At 35.9% G+C, this 21,848-nt stretch overlaps 1 protein-coding gene across 3 annotated transcripts in view; it reads left to right on the top strand.

Annotated features, from left to right (window-relative positions):
* TMTC3 (transmembrane O-mannosyltransferase targeting cadherins 3) overlaps positions 1–21,848 on the top strand; it is a 50,661-nt gene that overhangs the window by 21,211 nt on the left and 7,602 nt on the right. For 2 of the 3 annotated variants that reach the window (XM_059816681.1, XM_059816682.1), the window contains exons 10-16: positions 3,649–3,797; positions 6,165–6,285; positions 6,901–7,012; positions 7,738–7,841; positions 8,993–9,162; positions 9,955–10,181; positions 11,728–14,877. In XM_059816681.1, coding sequence (XP_059672664.1) covers positions 3,649–3,797; positions 6,165–6,285; positions 6,901–7,012; positions 7,738–7,841; positions 8,993–9,162; positions 9,955–10,181; positions 11,728–12,542 — 1,698 coding nt within the window. In that variant the 3' untranslated portion in view covers positions 12,543–14,877. Of the gene's footprint in view, positions 1–3,648; positions 3,798–6,164; positions 6,286–6,900; positions 7,013–7,737; positions 7,842–8,992; positions 9,163–9,954; positions 10,182–11,727; positions 14,878–21,848 lie in introns of those variants that run through there. The other variant, XR_009483958.1, reaches the window with a different exon arrangement.

A 21,848-nucleotide genomic window follows, 5' to 3' on the forward strand; every position in this document is an offset into this window, starting at 1 on the left:
ATGGTATTAGTATAATGGTGGCTTCATGACAGTTGGTACCATGATTGACTGCACTGTTTGATGTTTTCATGCTCTAATGGGTGTCACTCTAAAGGAGTAATAAAGGACTTTGTAAAGAGCTTTTGCCATCACAAATCTCTAGCATGTTTTGGCTCTTCCACTGGCTCAATGAGACTCTGAGGTGTGATGCTGAAGCCTGATCTAAGGGAAAAGTCTCAAGTTATTTTTGTTCACGAGTTCAGCAGGTCTAAAGTTGTACTTTTTCTGGTGATAATAGAGATGTTTATTTGGACTTTTCAAAAAAAAAATGCAAAAGAGAGGGTTCCAAAATTGAAAACAGAAAGGAAGTTGCAAGTATGTCTGAACATGTCTTTCTGTATTTGCTGATGTGGATATGGATTTGGTGCTGTACGGCTTGAGGGACAAGACACAAGAACGGATTCCTTCTCCTACTTCCTCAATTGCCAATGGACATTCCACAGTTCTCCCCAAGTACAGTCTCACAGGATGAACTCATTACTGGGAGATGCAAAAGTTGAAGGACTCGTTTTCAGTCGGTTTTCATCTGTTTGATACCAGTCATCTCCAGGAAAAATAACCGGTAAGCGGGTACATTGTGTTTCATTTTGTCGTATTTTAATTTTTGCCATAGTTTCTAAAATTGTCTTTTCAAAATAACAGAACTAGGAGAGGACAAAACAGATAAATTGTGTGGGGTTTTTTTACCAACTGACAATATTAAACTAACAAAAAGTGGGACTGTATGTTATAAATCAGAATGCATGCTTTGGCAGGCTGATGTAATTGTGCTGCTTGAAGTAATCACAGAAACATGCCCTGGAAACAATGTATAAGCAGTTAAATTCTCTTATATTTTCTGTTTACTTTATCCCTCTGAACAGTCAGATAACTTGACTGCCAGACTAAGAGACCTTTATAAGCATGTTCGGCTATACGTGTTGAAAACGTTGAGTACTAAGAATAGTACTGATCTAGAATTACTTTGGTGGCTTTTCAGCAGGTTTCAGAATCAAGTTGTGGTCATTGCACTTGTTTGTTCATGGAATTTCTTGGGTATAGACATTCCTTTGTTGGCTGGTGAAATTTAATAAAAGCTTTTTAGTATATTTTGGTACTTGCTAAGTGTCCCAAACATGGGTGTTTTACCTCCCTTCTGATAAGACAGCACTCCATGCTACTCAGCTGCAAACTTTGGTGGCTTGTTACTATGCAAATGTCAGGAACAGACAGATATCCTTAGGTTTCTTGGAGTAAGTTTTTAACACTTTTAAGTGTTGTCCCAAGACATCAGTACTTCTAAATTTAACAATATTTATTTCTCTACTCCTTATGCTTACACCTTACTTAGGCTTTGAAATCTTCCCTTATGAACTTTTGACTGGTTACTTAGCAGCTCAGATACTTTTCATAGCTTATGGTTGTATTTTAGTTTTGTCATATGCTTTTTTCTTCCTGAATACTTTAATGGTTTCTGTCTTTTTTTCTTTTTTTTTCTTTCAGTTTCCTTGACCAGCATATTTTTTGAACAGAGCCTCTGCATCTGCTGAAAGACTGAAGAAAGAATAAATGAACAGAGGAGAATGCATTTTTATCTGTGCTAGGGCTTTGAGTCTGTTGCCTAAGAAATTGTATTTGAGGGACAGTGTACTAAGGAGAGGCAAAAGGATCTAAAGAGAAGTTTGGCAAAACATTGTGTAACGTTTGTCGTCAGAGGAATTGCACAGAGCAGAATATGCAAAAACCTTTTTACTGCATGCCTAGATCGTAAATGCTCAGTGGAGACCAAGCACTTGCTATATCAGCTGCAGAATCCTTTCCACTCAAACCCATTGGAAAGAATTGGCTTTCACTGTATGTATGTTGACCTCATGGGGCTGTGGGACTGATGTCCTTACTATATTAAAAAAAACAAAGCAAAACAAAAAAACCCTGCATTTTTTGAGCAATAATATGAAACAATTTCTTAAAATCTTAAGAGGTGATTTCTTCAAATCAGTTTATCAGAATATGTTATAAAATAAGTTAATTCATTTAAGCCTATGTACAAGCCTTACATACATTTTAAAGCTAAATACAGTTTATTCTTATTGTAGTAAAACCACTTGCAAAACAGCACATAGTTTGCTAAAGCACACTTAGAACATGCTTTTGTACATTTGCTTTTGTACTCACAATTGTGTTTGGCTGCTCAAAACAGAATGAAATACAGAATGATACCCTTACTTCCTATAATCCACCCTCAAAAGTGTGAAGGCATTTGCTATAAATAAATTAAAACCTTTTACAGAGGACTGGCTTGGGTATAGCGTGGTGAATCCTGCAGTTCAAAGTGGATTACAAAAATCTGTAATAGAGTTCTGTGTTGAGGCTTTTACAGATTGGTAAGTGCCCTATAAGGAACACGTATTATAAAAATGTAAAGGAGAAAGGGAGAGGAATGTGAAGTGGCATTAAATTAAGTTTTGTCCCCAAGTAATTGACATATTCTCTATATTATGCTTGTGATTTTCTTCAAGTCTCGGTTATGTATTTATTTTCATGTAGCTTAATGAATTGCTGTGGATGAGCTGAACTGTGTTAATGATCCATGTACATATTCTTGGCCCCTGTAAATATGAGCTAGAACCCTACTTGAAGTTTTAGGTCAGTGTTGCATTTTTATATGGGAAATCCTAGATTGACTTTCAAACTGGATGTGTTAACTATTTTAGCATGGAAAAGGCAAGTTAAAGTTATGCTTTAATCTAGACAGAATGTGACAACCAGTTGTATTGAAAATTTCTAGAAAATTCCTCTTTATTTCTTCACAGAAACATTCCATATCTGTAGGGGTTTTTTTATTTGTAACTTGGAGGCCAGATATTTTGAAATAATTATTTAAATCTTTTCTGGTACCAGAGATTGTAAAGCTGCTATTTAACAATCAGTCACCCAGGACTTAAAGCAAATGGTCATGTCCACTTCCTTTGCAGCAGATGGATTTCTCTGTCTTTTAATCAACACACCTTTTGTTAAGATGTCTGTCACCAACCTAAGAGCTGCAGTTATGCAGTTTAGTTCATTGTCACTTTTAGATATTTCAGAGTGCCCTTAGTGCACTATCTGAACACTGATGTTTATTCAGTGGTTGATTCTGATTTCTATGTTATTTCTTCACATTTTTTACAGAAACTTAAAATTGACTTTATTGTATTGTAAAAATAACTGCTTTATACATCACATAAGCTGGTATAAATTCTTAGTTGTTACAAAAGATAATGTCCAAGGTTCTCAGACTGTCATGTTTTTGTATGTGGAACTCTTATTAAAACGTAGGTTTGAATTTGATCCTTTGATCCTAGTGTTTTGTCATACAGCTGCTCTTTTCTGTAGTATAGAAAAGCAAATATACTTGTAGACACTTAAGTAAGGAATAGTGTCATTTGCAGGTTAAAACTTGCCGTGTTCAGAGTGGTCTCAATGTAAAACAGTTCTTAATGTTTAAAAGAAGAAAGCAAAACCCCAAAGATCTACTATGTATGTCTGTTTTTCTGGGATTTTTTTTATAACTGCTTCGTAATTTGTTTCTTGGGTACAGTTTGTCACTGCCTAATCTTGATTACTAATTCATTTGCATTTCTTTTCTAGGCACTCTGCTTAATAGTGCTACCATTCATTCCTGCATCAAACCTCTTTTTTCCTGTTGGATTTGTAGTGGCAGAACGAGTGTTGTATGTTCCTAGCATGGGATTCTGCATTTTAGTAGCACATGGATGGAAGAAATTATCAAATAAAAGGTAAGGTAGTGTTACATATGTCTGGTTTAACTCATCTCCCTTAATTTCATAAAGGATAACCATATTTATAATGGCAAGCTTTCCCAGTAGAGCTTTTACCAGTATGAATTTATTACATTATAGCTCTTGCTCTGTTTCAAGTTCTTAATGAATACAGAGTAATGACCAAGAAACTGTTTGGCAGTCATATGAACAAATGACAACAAGGAAGTTCTTAAGAGACCACTGGATTATTCTGAGGATATTATAATGTTTATTTAAAATATACATACACACACCCACATACATATATGTATACACACACATATATTTTTTTATTTTATATATATATAAGCATACATACATATATATAAAAAAAGCCTCAGGCTGCACCAAACATTTTTAGAATGCAGTGTAACTTACATTACACATGACTACAAAATGGGCTTTGCCTATGAGCCTAGTAGTATAACCCATGTCTTTTCTGTAAAGAAACACAAATATTTTCTGTTTAAATCCTAGACATTTTTAAGGATTCGGCAAAATTTTCTTGGCCAGATTTGATTTGTACTTTATTCAAAGGTGATTACTGACTGAAGTTTATATAATGCACGTATATCAGTCTGCAGCCTATTAAAATAGCTTTTACTGGTTAAATCTTCAGACATGCCATGCTAGGAGTGGACATCAGAGTCATTCAGTATTTGTTAAACTAAAGAATATTTTGGATAACAATTTCTCCTTAGGAAATTCTGCTCTAAAAGCATGTTTTGCACACACCTTTGTTTTTTCTGCTATCTTCTACATTGATCTGCACATACCTCTCTCTGAGCTGCATGCTTTGCCCTTGTTACCCCAATGACATCCTAATGCTAGTTCGGACAAAAGGAAAGGCAGTAATTCCCAGTCTGTGTTGTCTGCTATCATTAGAGGTGAGGCCTTGCAGTATACCTTATGTTAACTGGTGCTGCCAAAGCTGACAGCACTGGATAACGAGAAATTAGTGATACCTTGTAGGAGTGAGGAGAAAGTATTATCACAAATTCCACTGCGAGGCAGTAAAAATACAAGTGATGTGAAAGAAAGCAAGGAACCAGGAAAGGATGGATGGAGAGAAAAATTAGACAGCAGTGTCATTTACTACAGAAATATTGTGAATCAGCGCTCTAAAAAGTTTTGAGAGAGAGAAGGCTCCTTGCTTTAGAAATACGTGGAAAGAAAAAACTTTCTCATAAGGCTGGTGGGGATATAGTTTACTGCATATGCCTGTTCTTGCCAGTTGCTTTGCTAATCTTTTAGAATTTCTCTCTTAATTCTGATGTTCTAATTTTTTTTTTTAATATTTTTTAAAACCAAGCATGGTCATCTTAAGTCTGCATAGCATTTTGTATATCTTAAAAATGGAGGGGGGGAAAAAACTTCCAGTTTTTAGCAAACCCCTGTGAAGTACATAGTGGTGTGAACAGCTGTTGCCTAAGTCGAGTATAAGAAATAGCTGACAATGGTAAACAGCTGTATGTCTGACCAAGAACGAGATTTTTTAAAAAAAAATGATACTCATAATTGTAGGAAGGCTACTGGGTGTTTAACATGTTTTTTCATAAATAAATTAGAATTCAGAGACCAATTGCCCAGTATGTTAAAAGTCTATGTTTTGTATCTGTTGTGCTTAAAGTCAGTCATGTTTAAACTCCAGAAAAATAAACTGCATGAAATCTAGAAGATGATTTTTCCTGACAAGCTCGTCGCAGAGCATGACTTTGCCCCAGTTTGCAGATTTAAAAACAAAATTGCTACAAAGACACTAAACCTTTCTCCTATTTAGATATTAGAGTAGTAGTAGGATTTTATTTGCTTATGGAAGATTGGGTAGTCTCCACAGCAGACCTCTCTATTAAGATGTATTCTGCTGTCTGGGAAAGACTGGTGATGCATGCAGTAAAAAATTTGTGTGGAATTGTCTGATATGAAACAAAAGGATGGGATGATGTTTTAGTTGATTTTTCATTTTTTAACATCTTGTACAGTGTTTTGAAGAACCTCGCTGTTTGACATCATGATTATGTTCATTGCATTCAATTACAGATAAGCTCCAACAGAAGTATAATTTTGCTATATTTTTTGTTTACATGGTATTATGTGGACTGCATTTGTTAAGTGAATTGCATAGTGATAACAAAAAATCAGGTAAATAACAAAATTAACTTGAAATTGGACATTATTTCCTTTCAAATTTTGGAGTGCGCCATTTGGTGATGAGGCAAATAAATTGGAGTATACCATTCACAAATATGTTCCTTGGTTTATTTGCCTCCTAGCATATGAGATACTTTTTCTAGTATAAATTAGAATTGTTTGCTTATAACAAATCTTTGTTTTATTTAATAGCGTGCTAAGAAAAATTTCTTGGGTTTGTTTGGCTGCAGTACTGTTCACTCATGCCTTAAAAACACTGCACAGAAACTGGGATTGGGAGTCAGAGTACACATTGTTTATGTCAGCTTTAAAGGTACTGTATTCTATTTGAAAGGGATAATGGAAAGTTTGTGTTGCTGTTCTTCGTAAAAAGCTGCAGTAGAGCATGATAAAAATGGAGAGAAATGATGCTTGTTTTGCCACTTTTATTTCTATGTTGACAGTATTAACATCTAATTAGTTGCTTTTGGGAATGCTTTAAAAGCAGCGTGATGCACACGTGGGAATTCATGTGCAAGAAGTAGATAATTTTTTTCTTGTGTTAAAGCAATTGAATGTATCTCTTATCTGGATGAAAGCATGATATGTTTCAGTACAAAAATCTGCAAAAAGTTTGCATAGAATAATTTCTTCAGTGTGCATATGGCGTGATAGTATAGTTTGTACAACATCCCATAACAATTATAATGAATTTTAAAACATTTGGTATTTCTAGGGGCAAATAACTAAAATAAATGGATGTTGAGCACCAACTTCAATGTAATCCTTCTGTATGCAGTGTTTTGTTATTCTTTGCATCTAGCAGCTTGATGAAATCTGTCATTTGCTGTGCGTTTTTACCTCTTTAAGAGATAGTTAACAGAAAATCAGTTGTTATGTAATTTCAGCTTAATACCTTACGCATTGATATCTTTTTTTCTGGTTTTAGGTAAATAAGAACAATGCAAAACTATGGAACAATGTGGGGCATGCGTTAGAAAATGAAAAGAATTTTGAAAGAGCTCTGCAATTCTTCATACAAGCCACACAAGTGCAACCAGGTAAAAGCTTTGGCTAGTTGCCATTGAACAGTGTCTCTGCACTCCTAGTATTTAAGTATGTATTGCTTAATAAAATCTGTCATCTGTTTTTCTCCAACTGAACATCAAACAATGTCATACGCTAAGTTAATTGATCCATAGTTTTTGGAAATAAAACGCAAAAAAGTCCTCCAGAAAAGTTTCTTTCTAGAAAAAAATGCAAGGACTTTCCATTCAAAACTTTTATTTGGATGACATTCTTTTTGAATTAACTTAAACTGTAATTTCTAATGAAACATAATATTTAATTTTCTTATTTAAAGCTAAGGAGGTGTATAAAAAAAATAAAAATCTAGATAGTATCAAAACGCACATTTACTCTATTTTACATACTGTTGCAAAAGAAGTTCTAGGTAGTACTAGAGAGCTTGTCCTTTTTCCTTTTAGAAGCCTGATAAATAAACTTCAATTTATGTGCCTCTACTATAGCAAGAGATTAAAGATACGTACATGGGAGTATGACAAATTTTTTATCATTTCCCAAGTAACTTATCATCCATCCTTGGTTCATAGTTAAATTATTATCTTCATAATTAAGATGAAAAATAACAACAAAAAAAGCAATTCTATATTGATTGTTTTTATGCAGTACCTGTACTTACCTGTGCCTTCAGAGTAGTGTTAATTATTTTCATGATACTCAGTGCATGGAAGTATTTGAAATTTCATTCTTTTTCTTTATTAAGATGATATTGGTGCCCACATGAATGTAGGAAGAACTTACAAAAACTTAAACAAAACTAAAGAAGCTGAAGAATCATATATGATTGCTAAATCATTGATGCCACAGGTAATTAGTAACTTTATTTTATCTACCACCACAGGAGGAACTCTTTGTTGAGGTATACTTTAAAGTTGTTAGGGTTTTTTTTAAAACATATCTGTTAAGAGTAGGTTGTATACAATCGTGGCTGTTAAAAAAAAAAAAAAGCTAAGTTGGCACTTCTTTAAAACTATTTTAAGTTACTTTTCATACTGCTGTGGGGTTTTTTTTGCTGAAATTGAGGGTATAAAAGAAAGCAGCAGTTGAAAATGTACACCTACAGTTTCTAGGCACAGTGTGTTTATTTTCACTTACAGCTGATATATTGATGATGACTGAGTTTCTGAGCCCTCAAGAGAAGGCTTAAATGCAGCATTGGAGGTGGTAGAAGGTAGCTGCAGCAGCAATAAAAAAATCTTTGCCTGAACATACTTTTAAAAACATGTGCTTTGTGACCTTTACCATTTGTTAAGTTATATTTATACCTAGCAAATACTACTTACTCTAGCTCTTCAGGAGAAAAAGAGAGGAATATTTTAGAGAACATATGAAGGTAACAAAAGCTATGGGTAAAATGAGACTGACAACAAAAATCAGCAGTCCCTTGAGTTAGAAGTATGGCATTAAAAAGTTTGTATTGTGAAACAGTATGAAGATTCTAGATGGATGAAGTATAAACAGTACACCAGTTGCTATGTCAGAGCATTTTCATCTTTCATGACTATTTTTCATCTGCTGTATTAGTGGCTGGTAGAATCTTATTTACACTTATCTTAGGTTGGAGGGTTAAAAAAAGGAATTAAAATGTCTGATAGAATGTCAGTTTAAGCTTTAGGAAATATTCTTTGAATGGGGGAAGTTTTGCAAGGTCTGGTTGGTTTCTAATAGCTATCTGCATGAGCCCAATTAGGTAGTAGCGGAGCTTAATTAACTGATATCTTAAATGCAATATAGAAGTCATCTATGTCTTCATAGAATTAAAGAAGAAAAAATTTTCTGTTCATAATTTTGTACGATTTTCAGGGAAAGAAGAATTGCTATTTGTAATAATTAAGAATATGCACACTGAAGTCCAGTGATAGCCTAAAACAAATGTGGCAGAGTGAAGAGGAGATCTATACTGATTGTCTTTCATATTTTTACTCATCTGTGTTTGGTACATACATTCCTTTTGACAGATTATTCCAGGTAAAAAGTATGCAGCAAGAGTTGCTCCTAACCATCTGAATGTTTATATCAATCTTGCAAACTTAATTCGAGCAAATGAATCTCGCCTGGAAGAAGCGGATCAATTATATCGACAAGCAATTAGTATGAGGCCAGATTTCAAGCAGGCTTACATCAGCAGGTATCTTTTCTAATTTTAGAGATACATATTCTTGAATGAACATTTGTGTATTTGCAGTGCTATGAACAGTATTTAGTTCATACAGTTGAATTAGCTGCTGGAATGGATTAATTTCGACATGAGAAGATGAAGATTTGGGACAATAATCAATTACTCATTACAAGCCCTGTTCTTTTAAATTCCTGCTTCAAATGGTGTGTTTCCACATAGGCTGTGTATTCAAACATTATATAGCAAAATGCTTCCATTAGATTTCTCTATGAATCTCAAACCCAAATTTTTAATCTCCTAGTTTAGTTTAGAACTAAAAAGCTTTTGTTTAGTCTGAATCGTGGATCTTTCTTTATCCTTCTTTGTTAAACGTGGTCCAGAAAATGCAAGACTTAGTTGACATTTATGTGCACTTTAGTTAAATAGATAAGAGTAATGTGGCTGTGGGTATTGAGGCTTCTCTTCGCTGTTTCGTTGGTTGTGATTCCCATTGGGGCTTCAGGAGGTGCAAAGATGCCTAAACTATAGCTGTTGAAGTGTAATTGCAGAGCCAATACCAGGAACCCTTGATCACTTCTTTTTTGGTTTTTGTCCTGCATATGTGTGTGTTGTATACAGACTTTTGAGAGCTGAAAACTTTGGGAATGGTACGTAAAGAAGGTTTAAAACTCTTTGTGTTAAAAGAAAAGACGCTGTTATCTCACATCTACTGTCTATAGGAAAGCAAACTTCTAAAAAAGGGTCAATTATTTTCATATCAGTATGAATAAAAGTTGAAGGTTAAATCTGATTCTTCAACAGGGGAGAATTGCTTTTAAAAATGAACAAACCTCTGAAAGCTAAGGAAGCTTATCTTAGAGCTCTAGAACTAGACAGAACCAATGCAGACCTGTGGTACAACTTGGCAATTGTTTACATTGAACTGAAAGATCCAACAGAAGCCCTGAAGAATTTCAACCGAGCACTAGAACTCAACCCAACACATAAACTGGCATTATTCAACTCAGCGCTGCTAATGCAGGAATCTGGTATGTTAGTTGTCCCTTATCTAAATATTGTATATTTGCATTTATAGGATCCATACTATTTAGGTTTTTTTAATGAACGGTTTTATTTTTGGAAAGCAGAAGTTTGTAGCATCATCAAAGAAGAAACTGTTTATTGTAATAGTCAGCTTTGTAATTTATTGGTAGTGTATGGAATTTGTGCAAAGTGTACATGTACCTTAGCTGATCAGCATCTTTAACACAAGTGCTATTTTACAATATAACATCTTATGCATATAAAGAAGTGTTACAAAACATCTTCAAAATTGTGCCTATATAATCTTTAAAAAAAATCGTACTTACTAAAATATATGTAATATCTATGTTTTGCATTTGTATCGATTGATTTCATTCTTCATTGACTGAAAAATGTAGCTGACTTTTGTGGGTTTTAAATCTACCCCAGGAAATTTTGAATGTTTTCATAGGTTTATCTGTAATACTGCTAATTAGTATGAAGTAAGTCAGATTTTCAGGAGTTTATTTTTTTTGTATGTATACCTTCTAGCTGTATGGGTAAAGGTAAGCATTTTGTGAATTCAGGCTGTTGCAAACAGTATTTGGCAAGGGTCTAGTAAGGTTTGTTTCCCTTTTGTTGGGATGGTAAACTACCCCTAAGAAAGAGATAATACAAAGTTGATTGGAGCTGATGCAAATTGATTATTCTACATATCTTCTCACATTGTAAGGTAAGGAGTACAAGAAATGCCTTGTTTCTTGTCTGTAGAAGCACAAGGGGCTTCAAACAAGCAGAAGCATTAGCTATCTAGTATTCAGTTATTCATACTGGAAGGTGCAGCACTGTTTCAGGAGGTGAAAGAAGGTGGTAAAAATCAGCTGCCTGCTCCCCCATCCTTCAGTAAGTCTGTGTGTGGAATTCCTTACTAAAATACATTCACTGGAGTATTAAGAAAAATAGCAGACTACAAGCTAGTCTAGCTAATCATGGTATTGTCAGATAAGATTATTTTACTGTATCTTTTTCAAACTGTGATGCAAATTAAAATTGGGGAGTACAGATTTTATTGTTTTGGTGTTAGAAGGTAGTTTAGCCTGGCTACACCTGAACTCACCCTTTGTGATTCCTGTCTTTAAACTTTCAATCTATCTTTAAAATGAGCTCTTCCACTCCAAGTTTGCCTCTGTAAGAGCTGGTTTGTCAGAACTGACATCTTCTCTGTGTTCTGGTTGCTCAACCATATATGAAAATAGCTTCTCTTAAACTTGTAGAGACACCTTTTGTATCTGTTATACCAAACCTAAATATAATTCAACAGATAATAGAATAATGATGCTGAATTTGGCTACAAGTCAACTGTTAAGTGGTTTCATTCTATAAAGAAGGTAGATGTCATTTACTTTTGCAGTTACACAGCAATGATAAAAAGAAGCATTTTACACCCGTTCCCTTTAAACAGTTCTGTTGAAGATGTTACTTTTTAATTTGTATAAAAATTAGCATTTTACAGAGCTGGTCTAAAAATCCTTCAGAACAAATCTGGAATTAAATGCATTTTCTGCCATTTAGGTGATGCTCGGCTTAGACCTGAAGCTAAGCAAAGACTATTACATTATGTGAAAGAAGAACCACAGGATGCAAATGGGTACTTCAATTTGGGTATGCTGGCAATGGATGACAAAAAAGATATGGAAGCAGAGGCATGGATGAAGAAAGCCATAAGGTTGCAGCCAAATTTCCGAAGCGCTTTGTTCAATTTGGCACTGCTTTATTCTCAGACAGGAAAAGAATTGATGGCTTTGCCCGTCCTGGAAGACCTACTGAGATACTACCCTGATCATAGCAAAGGTCTGATTTTGAAAGGAGATATCCTTATGAACCAAAAGAAGGATATTGTTGGAGCAAAAATGTGTTTTGAAAAAATTTTGGAACTGGATCCCAACAATGTACAAGGGAAACATAATCTTTGTGTGGTTTACTTTGAAGAACGAGACTTAATAAAAGCGGAAAAATGTTTGGTTGAAACGCTAGCACTGGCACCTCATGAAGAGTATATTCAGCGTCACCTAAACATAGTTAGAAGTAAAATTGCATCACTCGGTGCTATGGAACAGTCATCACTTCCAGCAGATGGGACTGCAGCTGAGGAAGAAAAAAAAAGGTCATTTCAAAATTTGAAAGAAGTAAAAAATGAGCAGAAAACCACCCAAACAACAGTTGGTAACAATAAAGGGCACTCAAAAAATAAGAAACGAACAGAGAAAAACAATATGGACAAAGAGATTCCAAAAAAATCTACAAAAGAAATTAAAGACATTGAGAAAAAGAGAGTTGCTGCTTTGAAAAGACTGGAAGAGATTGAACGTATATTAAATGGTGAATAGTCTTTATCACGTCACAATAGAATAAGGGGAGAATACTATTTTTAATCATTGTTTAATATGTGATCCAACTGGAAGGTGGTCTCAGTGCTTTGAAAATAGAAATAATGTTGACTGCATATCACTTAGCAAGCAGCAAAAGGCATTAAAATGCCTTATGTGAGAAAACTGCAACTTTTAAATATGATGTGGGGGATGGGTGGCAATCGAAGGATAAAGGGTTGAGAATACTCTTAAATGCAGAATCCTAATAGTGAGAAAATAGCACTCATAAAAATCATTGGTAGTCAGGGATATTCAGAAACACTACTTTCAAAGAATCAGTGAAAGAACTGAATGGAGAATTAATGGGATAAGCCAGACACTGCTCCTTTCCCCATATAAATCTGTTTGTATTACCGTTATCTACGTTTCAGTTTACACATCATCAGTTTAAATCTTTCTAGACTTCTGCTATACGTGAAAAAGAGTTTTTCTTTGCATTATTTGTTTCCAGAACTTAACAAAAAGTCATTAAAAAGCCACTGGTTGTAGTATAGGAGGATGCAACACACTAAAATTTTCAGATGTGTTCTAAATATGGAATGATATAATAACCTTTTAATTGTTCTTTACTTACAATGCTAATGGTTTTTACTGTTTTAACCGATAGAAATCTTATGGTGCTGTTAAGATCTTTAGATTATGCTTTTACTTTTAAAGGGAATGTATGTTTTTTCTTCAGCTGTCAATCATCTGGTTGTTTTTAAAAATTATATAAAAAGGGTGGTTTTCTCACTTTTTCCCCAGTTCATTGAATGCTGATAAATGCACTTTTGGTACAGTAACCAGTATGCTATGCAGTAGTCCTTGTTGACTTTGTATCAATGGCTGTGGATTGACTCCTTGGTGTAGTAAATTCTTCCTTGTTTATAGCAAACTGGCTTTACTATTTCTGTCATTGGAACAGTATTTCTATTCTCATGATTTTTTACAACACTAATATAAGCAATGATTGCTGAAGGCAGTGCGATAATAATTATGCTGCCAAATTTAGCAATGTTTAACACAAGGAAATGTAGAGAGTATCCTTCCAAATACTAAGTTCTGTGGTTTTGATATTTTGTCATGGGTGTGTGGATTTTATTAAATATTTATTTTAACTACTAAAATATTCCATTTACACTTTTCCACTAATGCATCATTTTAATTTCTTACATGAAATTAAAACATTTGCGATTTCAGTGTTGCTTTTATCCTTGTCCAATGCATGTATTTTTGTTTAAATATACTACTGATAACCTATACCTGATGTTTTCCTGAATTATGAGAAAGAAAAGAAATGTAAGAGCTGGGTTCAATAATAATTTATTTAATCACTGAATCTAACTCTTACTCTTCATGTTTTGTCTTATTTCACGATGTAGAAGTATTCCTTAGCAACTCTGCTGTTTAAACTTAATCCTTTCCATAACTGCTCAACTTTCTCCCTCGGGCAGTAATCCAGCTGTAAGATGTAATATTTATCTCCGTGGGAGGGATCTTAAATGGTTGAAGGCCTTGCATGGAGCTTTTCTTTATTATGTATCATTTGTAATGTTACCACAACAATTGCTTGCATGGTAATAACTAGAGGGGGAAAAAAAGTGTTTTTTTAAAAACATGATTTAAAAGCTGCAGACAGGAACAGGTACGTGGTGTGTAGCCGTTCTTCATACCAAAGTTTTAAGTGCTGCCTGTAGTGCAGTGTAGTGAAGTGCTGCCAAGAATCCATTGACCACACCTTGAAAATTGCTGTTTTATCTTGTCTGTGTTACTCATAGCTGAAATAGCTGGTACGTTGACCTTTATAGAAACACTAACTTGCATATTAAGTCTTCCCTCCAAACCTTTGTTTTACGAAAGAATTAGTCATTGTTCTGTGTGATACAAAGGAACATTCATTTGAACATGGAAGTAACTAAGTGGTAAGAAAAGGTACTTTCTCTCTGATGGAGCAGGCCAGGATTCTCCTCTCTTTTGTATCGAGCTCCCAGAATCCCATTGCCACATTGCTTTCACTTGGTCTGTAAATTGAAGAGGGGAGGAAAGGCACATTCTCAATATCTGCAGTTGAGCCTCTGTTACGCTGCTCTCATCTTGATCGTCCCAGCAGCTGCTCTTCATGGACTAGCAAGAATTGTTAGATTTATTGATGCTACGAGGTGCCATCAGGTTTAACTAAAATCATCAGACTAATGTAAATTGAAGGATGCTGGAGGTAGGTCTTCCAGTCTGGTAGCAGGTACTGTGCCCCCTTTCTGTCTTTTAAAGATATGTTAGTAAAAACAACGTATTTTGACTAATGTCAGTGCGCTGAGTTGTATTTAGCCTGCTCAGATGTGTCAACCATGTTAAAATTAAACTCTCATGAAAAAAATTTTTCAGTAAATTGCAGTGGCATACCTTCTGAAAAATGATCAAAATATCATTTGCTCATCGGAAAACTATCAAAGAGAGAATAATTTTGGCTTTGCTTGGAGGTAGAACAGAATAATCAACAGGCGCTTTTTGCCTTTCAGTTCAGTCTGTTTTTTCTCCTCTCCTGGACATCCTCATGTGCAAGAAGACCATAAATGTCATCCCTTTTCAGAACTCCCAATTTAAGAACTGGGAATTTCCAAGGATGGGACAGGCATACAATAGCCCTCTTCTCATACAGTGCAATTGCTGTGATTGCTGAAGAAACCTGAAGAGATGTCTTGTATCATCTTTGCATACATATGCAAATTATTCAAGCTTACATGTACAGCTGCAATAAGCACTTTAAGTGTTGCGCACATTTGTGCATGTAATTTCAGCGCACACTCGTGCATTTGTCACATTAATTTTTGGATCTTTTGCAGGTAAGTATATGCATAAAGAGTTAGAGGTAAATAAATGTGAACATAAGGATTAATTGGATATGCATGCATATAGTTGGGACAACTGGATGCGTATGAGTAGTGCAGTTGCAGAAGGACAACGTGCAATTGTAGGTTAATCTGAATATAGCAAATTTTTTGTCTGTTTTGCACATGAAACATCCTAGGACTTAATTTTCTAAGTATTGCAAATATTCTTTACTTTCTAAGTATTATTCTTTGCATTACAACCACTTAAAAACATGATAATTCAGATCGGATTTCTTCTTTTTGTCTGTATTTTATCAGCTCTGTGAGGGAAATAGGGTATTGTGAAGAATAGGAAACGTTTTCCTATGAATGGGCACGTACAAAGTGTTGGAGGTTGCAGTCACAAAGGATTAAGTGGGACAGAAATTCTTTTCAATGTGCAGTGCAATTTGCACCTTGATTAGGCAATACTGGAAGAGATACAGTCAAGCTAGGAGTAAACATACAGGAAGATTGCTGTGGATGGAGGGTTTCATGTAGAGAAAAGCAAGAAAACATGCAATGTGTGCTGCCAGAGCCTTTAACTGAAGGAAATAGGAAGCTTTAGATTTCTGCTCATTTGTGGAGACTTACTGAACTGCGCCTTATTATGGAATATAACAGCGATTTCAGTATATTTAAAAGCAAAATTACATGCTGAAATCTTAGGTAAGTAGGTCTTGGCTTCAACCTGTAAAATAACAAGTCCGGTCGCGTTCAATGTATTGAACTGTCACAATTACGGATACACTCGTAACACCATGTACTTTCAGTCTAGTCATGTTCCATGAACTAGCATGGCCACACTTAAGGGATTTGGTGGCATTCAATGAGAACTCTCACGGCTAGATTAGTGAATAGTGCAGTATATTGAAGCAACAGATATACAAGTTTTTTTGGATTGCCGGTGATAAAATTACTGCTTGCAAAGCATGTGCAAATACCAAGAATATGAGTAATATAGCCTGGCTACAAATGCGTTAAATTATAAAGCGACTCTATAGAGATTTCTAAGTTGCCCGGGGAAGCACTTGGTATAACCAAGTGTTCGAATCTTACCCAAAGGCGTCCTTGTGGGGGGGAAGAGAGGCTCAGCCTGTCGACTGATCCCAGGTGTCAGAGGTGGTCTGTGATGGTATCTTCCCTGGCATCCTTCCTCTCTTAAGCCATTTTTATATTATTTGTCCTTACAGGTGGAGCTTGAGTGACTCTAGTCATACATACCTCTATTGTAATTGGTGTAAAAGTTTCTTGTTTACTTTTAAAGGTATAGACTAAGAAAAATCCAGAGCGCAAGCTCAGTGAGGGGTGGTCGCACCTTGGAGGTGGGTAGCTTTGGGATGGAGGTGTGTTTTCTGGTATTACAATGAGACTATAATGAGCAAAGTTCACCCAAAGGATAGTATTTTGTCAAAAAATGTCAGACTGTTGGCTCAGGGTGGTAAATACGCAGCTTGTCAGTTCCATAGTACTTCCAGTTCCCGTCTTATCACAGAGCCTGGCCGCGGTGTCTTCACTCCGCTCCACTCTCCGTGTAGTTTCTCTTAGAGTCAGCGCACCAAGCTCCCCTGGTGTTGCCAACATCTAAGGTTGCCTGGGGAACTACTGTGGGATGGATTCCTTGCATGTTCGCCACACTCCACCCTGAAGATTTCTTCAATGCTGTACCTTTAATATAAATTTAATTCCTAAGTTACCACCGGCAATTATTCCACACCTGCGTAGCTGTAAAACCTACAGGGACTTCTCATCCAGCTCTTCATTCCCCTCTGGCTCTCTGGCATGAAGCAGGCAGGCTCAGAAGATCCTCCTACTCTGAAGGGGACACAGGTTTGTTCTGTGCCCATGGGATGCGAAAGATGCACGTGTTCTTTGTTTTCTGGGAGGTATGACAGTATAGTTACTGAGTAGCCCCTAAATGGATTTAAATTGCCGACAACAGTATGTTTCATTACTCAGCCTTCGTTCACCACGGCTGGCTGAACCATAGGCCTGTGGGATAGGCAACCTCATGTTTAATGGGACTTCAGAGCAAAGCACTGACCTCTGAGAAAGGTCAATTTTCTGACAGAGGAATAAGCACTTTCCCAAAGCAAAAGCTGCTGAAACATTTTGGCACTGTGCATGTAGGTTTTCCAGAGCAATATCTCGGGAGCTTTCCCTTCCTCACAGCTGTTGGGTGTTCCAAGACTAAGGGGCAGTGACAGCAGCTCTTCAGGCGCAGTAGTTCAGCCATCTGCCACTTCGTTGTCAGATGAGGTTTTTGCAAGACCTAGCTGTGCCTTGTAGCTGTAAAGCTGCTCACATACCTTCTTCCAGGGTATGGAGCTTTGGGCTGAACATGCAGGCGTTTGTTCTTTCTGGAAGTTTCCTTTGGAAAGACTCAAGGCAGATCAAAACCATTCTGGGAAGTTAGCAGCCTGCCCCAGGCTCTTGCAAACTTTGCATCCCACAAAAGCACCAGGAAGAGTCCCAGTTTGGGTGAGTGTATGTGGCTGGGCTGTTCCTTGCAGAGAGAGGCTCTATAATCCCCCTCCGTCTGGCAAAATGTCTGGAACTGCAGCAGTACCACCTACTCCTGTAAAGCCCTGCTTCAGCTGCTGCCATGTAACCAAAATTGTGCTTCTCCGACTTTCAGCCTAGGAATCCTGCTTTGCTTAGATAAAAAGCTTGAGAATAGAAAGGCTGGAAGACACCTCTCCTTCCACCCATTCTTCACCTCACTTCCTTTGCATACAAAACTGTAATGCTCTTCGTATAGTGTTTCAACTGATGAAGAAGAATCTGTCCCCCAAACCTCCAACATAGCTTACGAAAAGGTAAGAGATTCCTGCCTGGCATCAAAATAACATTGCTTACTGTGTTAAGTACTTTACTATGCTACATATTTTTTTTTTTTTTAAAAAATCCTGGATAGGTATCACCTTATATTTTATAGCATTCAGTGAGTGGTAGTGCAGTTAATATTCTTTGAAAACTTAAAAACTGCTTTCTGCAGTCTAATATTTAGTGTCTGTCTACAAACCAGTGGTCCTGCGTGCGGGATCTATGTCTCTTGCAAACAGCCAGAAGAAATTGTATATACATATCAACAAACAAAAAGCAATGATGACAAAACCAAAACAAAACACACAAACTGCGAACAAACAAAAAACTTTCTGCACAATTATTCCGGGATGGGAACAACATAATAAGCTATATAACTTTCTTGGGCTAGGAAACAGTTCCAGAAAAACACGTTTAACCTTCCCAGGCACAGTGTCATACTTTCAAAGATTGCTAGAAAGAGAATTGGACTTTATAGATGCCATATACTCTGAACTAAGGAATTCTGTTTAAAATAAAATATTAATACAATGTTAATACTCCAGCATGGTGCAAACAACTGTTAGATACTACATCTTTACCAGTATAGGAAATATGCTATCAAAAAAAAGTGAGTGAAAAGCCCCAATTCGGCTGGTGTCTTCACCAGTGCTTACGGAACTGTAAACGCCTTCTGTCAAATGTCCATACAGAGGCAGTAACTTTCTTCACAGCGAGTTTAGAGGTTACATGCTTGTTTGGGCAAGCTCAGCCTTTTCCAGATGTGGACAGAAAGAGAAAGAAAATAAACGCTTGGGTTTATGGGGCTTTGCATGCCAGACTACACCTTGGCATTATGGGAAAATGCATATATACTTGCCAAAAATTTAGTTACTGGTAGGTCAACGTAGCAGACAAATTGGTGTATTTGATATAGTTTTGGGGGGTGGTATGGCTTACAAACTTTATATGAGGTGATGAATTCTCTGTGTCTTTTTCTATACTGCAACTGTTATGAATGTGAAGCCTAAAAGATTCCAGATAGAGTAGAAATGAGCATTAAAATAAAGCAAGTTGTTCAGATTTCCTACACCTATTCAGCATATATGCTTGTTCCTTATGTATAATTATCAGGGTATTGTCTTTTTAAATACACAGAGCAAGGTATTTTTAATTACATGTGTATTCATCCACGCACAATGAGAGTAGGTGGAGGAGGAAAATACAACAATTACAGGATGTCTTACCAAAGTAGAAGTCATAAATCTTGGTTTTTAAAATACCATCTTGAACATGCACTCACCTTTATTTCATTTGCAATTGTTAACGCAGTCCTACGCTTTTGTTGTATGTCATCATCATTAGAGCGCGATGCTGTAGTGCTAACTCCCCGGGACTGAGAGCTTAAACGAGATTGTGACAACTGGTGCTTACAGAACGGGGGATTAGTTGTTATCTCTCCTCAGCCTCAAGCTGAATAATCGAGGCTTGTTTGGGTGCACTGCTTGTTTCATCTACAGGAATATCAGACATTACAGGTGACTATCTCCGTTTGCCAGATACAGTGATTTCTCTGTAAATTTGTGCCTTCTCATTAGCAGACAAAGATAGCATGAAGATACTGGGCACACCTGAAAGCTGTAGAGGGTATAAGTGAGGGAAGCCAAATTATAAGAAATGTTAAGTGTTATTGAATTCCAGTAAGATAAAAGGTATGTAATAATCACTGTGCTCTGAAGTTATGCAAAAACATGATAAGTCTTACTCAGTTAAAAAAAACAAAGACAACAGTTGTTAAAAGGAGCTTCCAAACACACTTTCTACCCTCTTGAACAAGTTTTAAACAGGTCTGGAATGCTGTGTTTTCTTCAGCTCTATATGTAAATATTTATCACTTTTCCAGTATAAACAGCTACAAACAAATAAATAGAGACAATGAAAGGTATGTGAAAGCTTAAAAATCATGAAATTCAAATACCGTGCAGAAACATAAAAGAAGCTGAATAGGTAGTATTTCTTTAGATGTATTTATATGAGTGGGTTTGCATGAAGTTAAAGTACGAGCTGTATTGATGAGTATTATTTGGATTGAGTCATACTGTATTTCTATCCCTTACTTGGGTGAATATAGCCAAGGTTTTAGTACAAATATTTAGGTTTAAATTTACCTTTCCAGGGATATTCCTCCAGCCGTTTTAACAGATATTGCAAAAGAACTAATTGGCTAGAATATTCATGAAAAGCAAAAAAAAAGAAGCATAATTAAGTTTTGGGAGTAATTTCTTTCTGATCAATATACATGAAAAAGTATATATTTGAACAAAACTGTATGCATTGCACAAGGATAAAAGCAACACTGAAATTACAAAGATTAAGAAATTAAAATGATGCATAAGGATTTTCCAATTATTTGCACTGGTTTATCTTGTGATAAAAATAACAAAAGAAACCCTTTTTCTATTGACTTCCTTTCCCTTTGATTATCTTACTGTCTGTAAGACCTTTTCCCCTAAAGAACAGCTTTTTTTTTTTTAATTATGAGTACAAAATTGGCAGATGATCCTTCAGCTTACAAAACCAAAACATACTGTGACTGTAGAAAAAGAAAAAAAGCATAAGCCAGAAAGCAACTGAAATGCAAGAAGACAGCTAGGATTTTTTGTTTTAAAAATTAATAGCAAAATAACAAACACTGTTATCTTAGGCTGCCTGGTGTCTGGGTGTCCTAAGAGCCTGCTGGATGATGAGGAAATACAGCAAACTTTAACTCGTCAACTACTGACCTTTTCAACTTCAGAGTTTAAAACCCATTTCATATCGTTGTTTTTACTAGTATACTGTTCCTTCTTCAGCTCTAGACAAAATGGTATAAAGGGCTTGAAGGTGAGATTGAATTTCAGTAGCACAGCCTCTGTATTTCTGGAATACTTTGGGGTTCTCTTTCCTTTGTTGTCTTCTGTTCTTTTGTTTCTGTGGCAGTGATGCTTTCCCACACTGCCAGTGTTGCAGGACAGAAGGCTGTAAAGAGGGAAACGAAAAAGCAGAGGAGCTAAATGAAGGTTTTTAAGTCTTTATGTATGCATTACTAGTAAGCATCTTCAGTGTTCTGCTTTTTGCTCCTGATTTAAATATATAATGCATATATGTATACAAATCACATATGTAAGTCTATGCTAAAGAACTGGAACACAATTATTTCAACATTTGCTAGGAAGAGACTCATTTTGCTTTATTATTGAAAACTATTATTATTGCTATTTGGAAGAGCAATGCAGAAAAATACCTACAGGCAGTGATGACCAAGTTACTGATTCAGGTTATTACCTAGTATGGAGCAGTTGCATAAATCACAGAAATGATCAACTAAGTGCACAGACTTACACAAATAAATCTGTAGAGTTGTAGAGCATAACACCATGTAACTGAATTTTGTTGTTATATCTTGTGATTTGGTTTATTTACTGCTTGGGATCTGGCAGGGTTTTGAGAAGGTAGTAGTTTCTGCTTCCAGGGGCAGCAACAGTTCAGACTGTTGTTCATCTGCTGTCCATTATCACTTCAGAGGTGAAGACTGTTATCTTTGTATTTGACCTCTTGCTAAGTATCTTGTTAA

The sequence above is a fragment of the Gavia stellata genome, chromosome 4, assembly GCF_030936135.1.
Source record: "Gavia stellata isolate bGavSte3 chromosome 4, bGavSte3.hap2, whole genome shotgun sequence".
Classification (NCBI taxonomy): domain Eukaryota; kingdom Metazoa; phylum Chordata; class Aves; order Gaviiformes; family Gaviidae; genus Gavia; species Gavia stellata.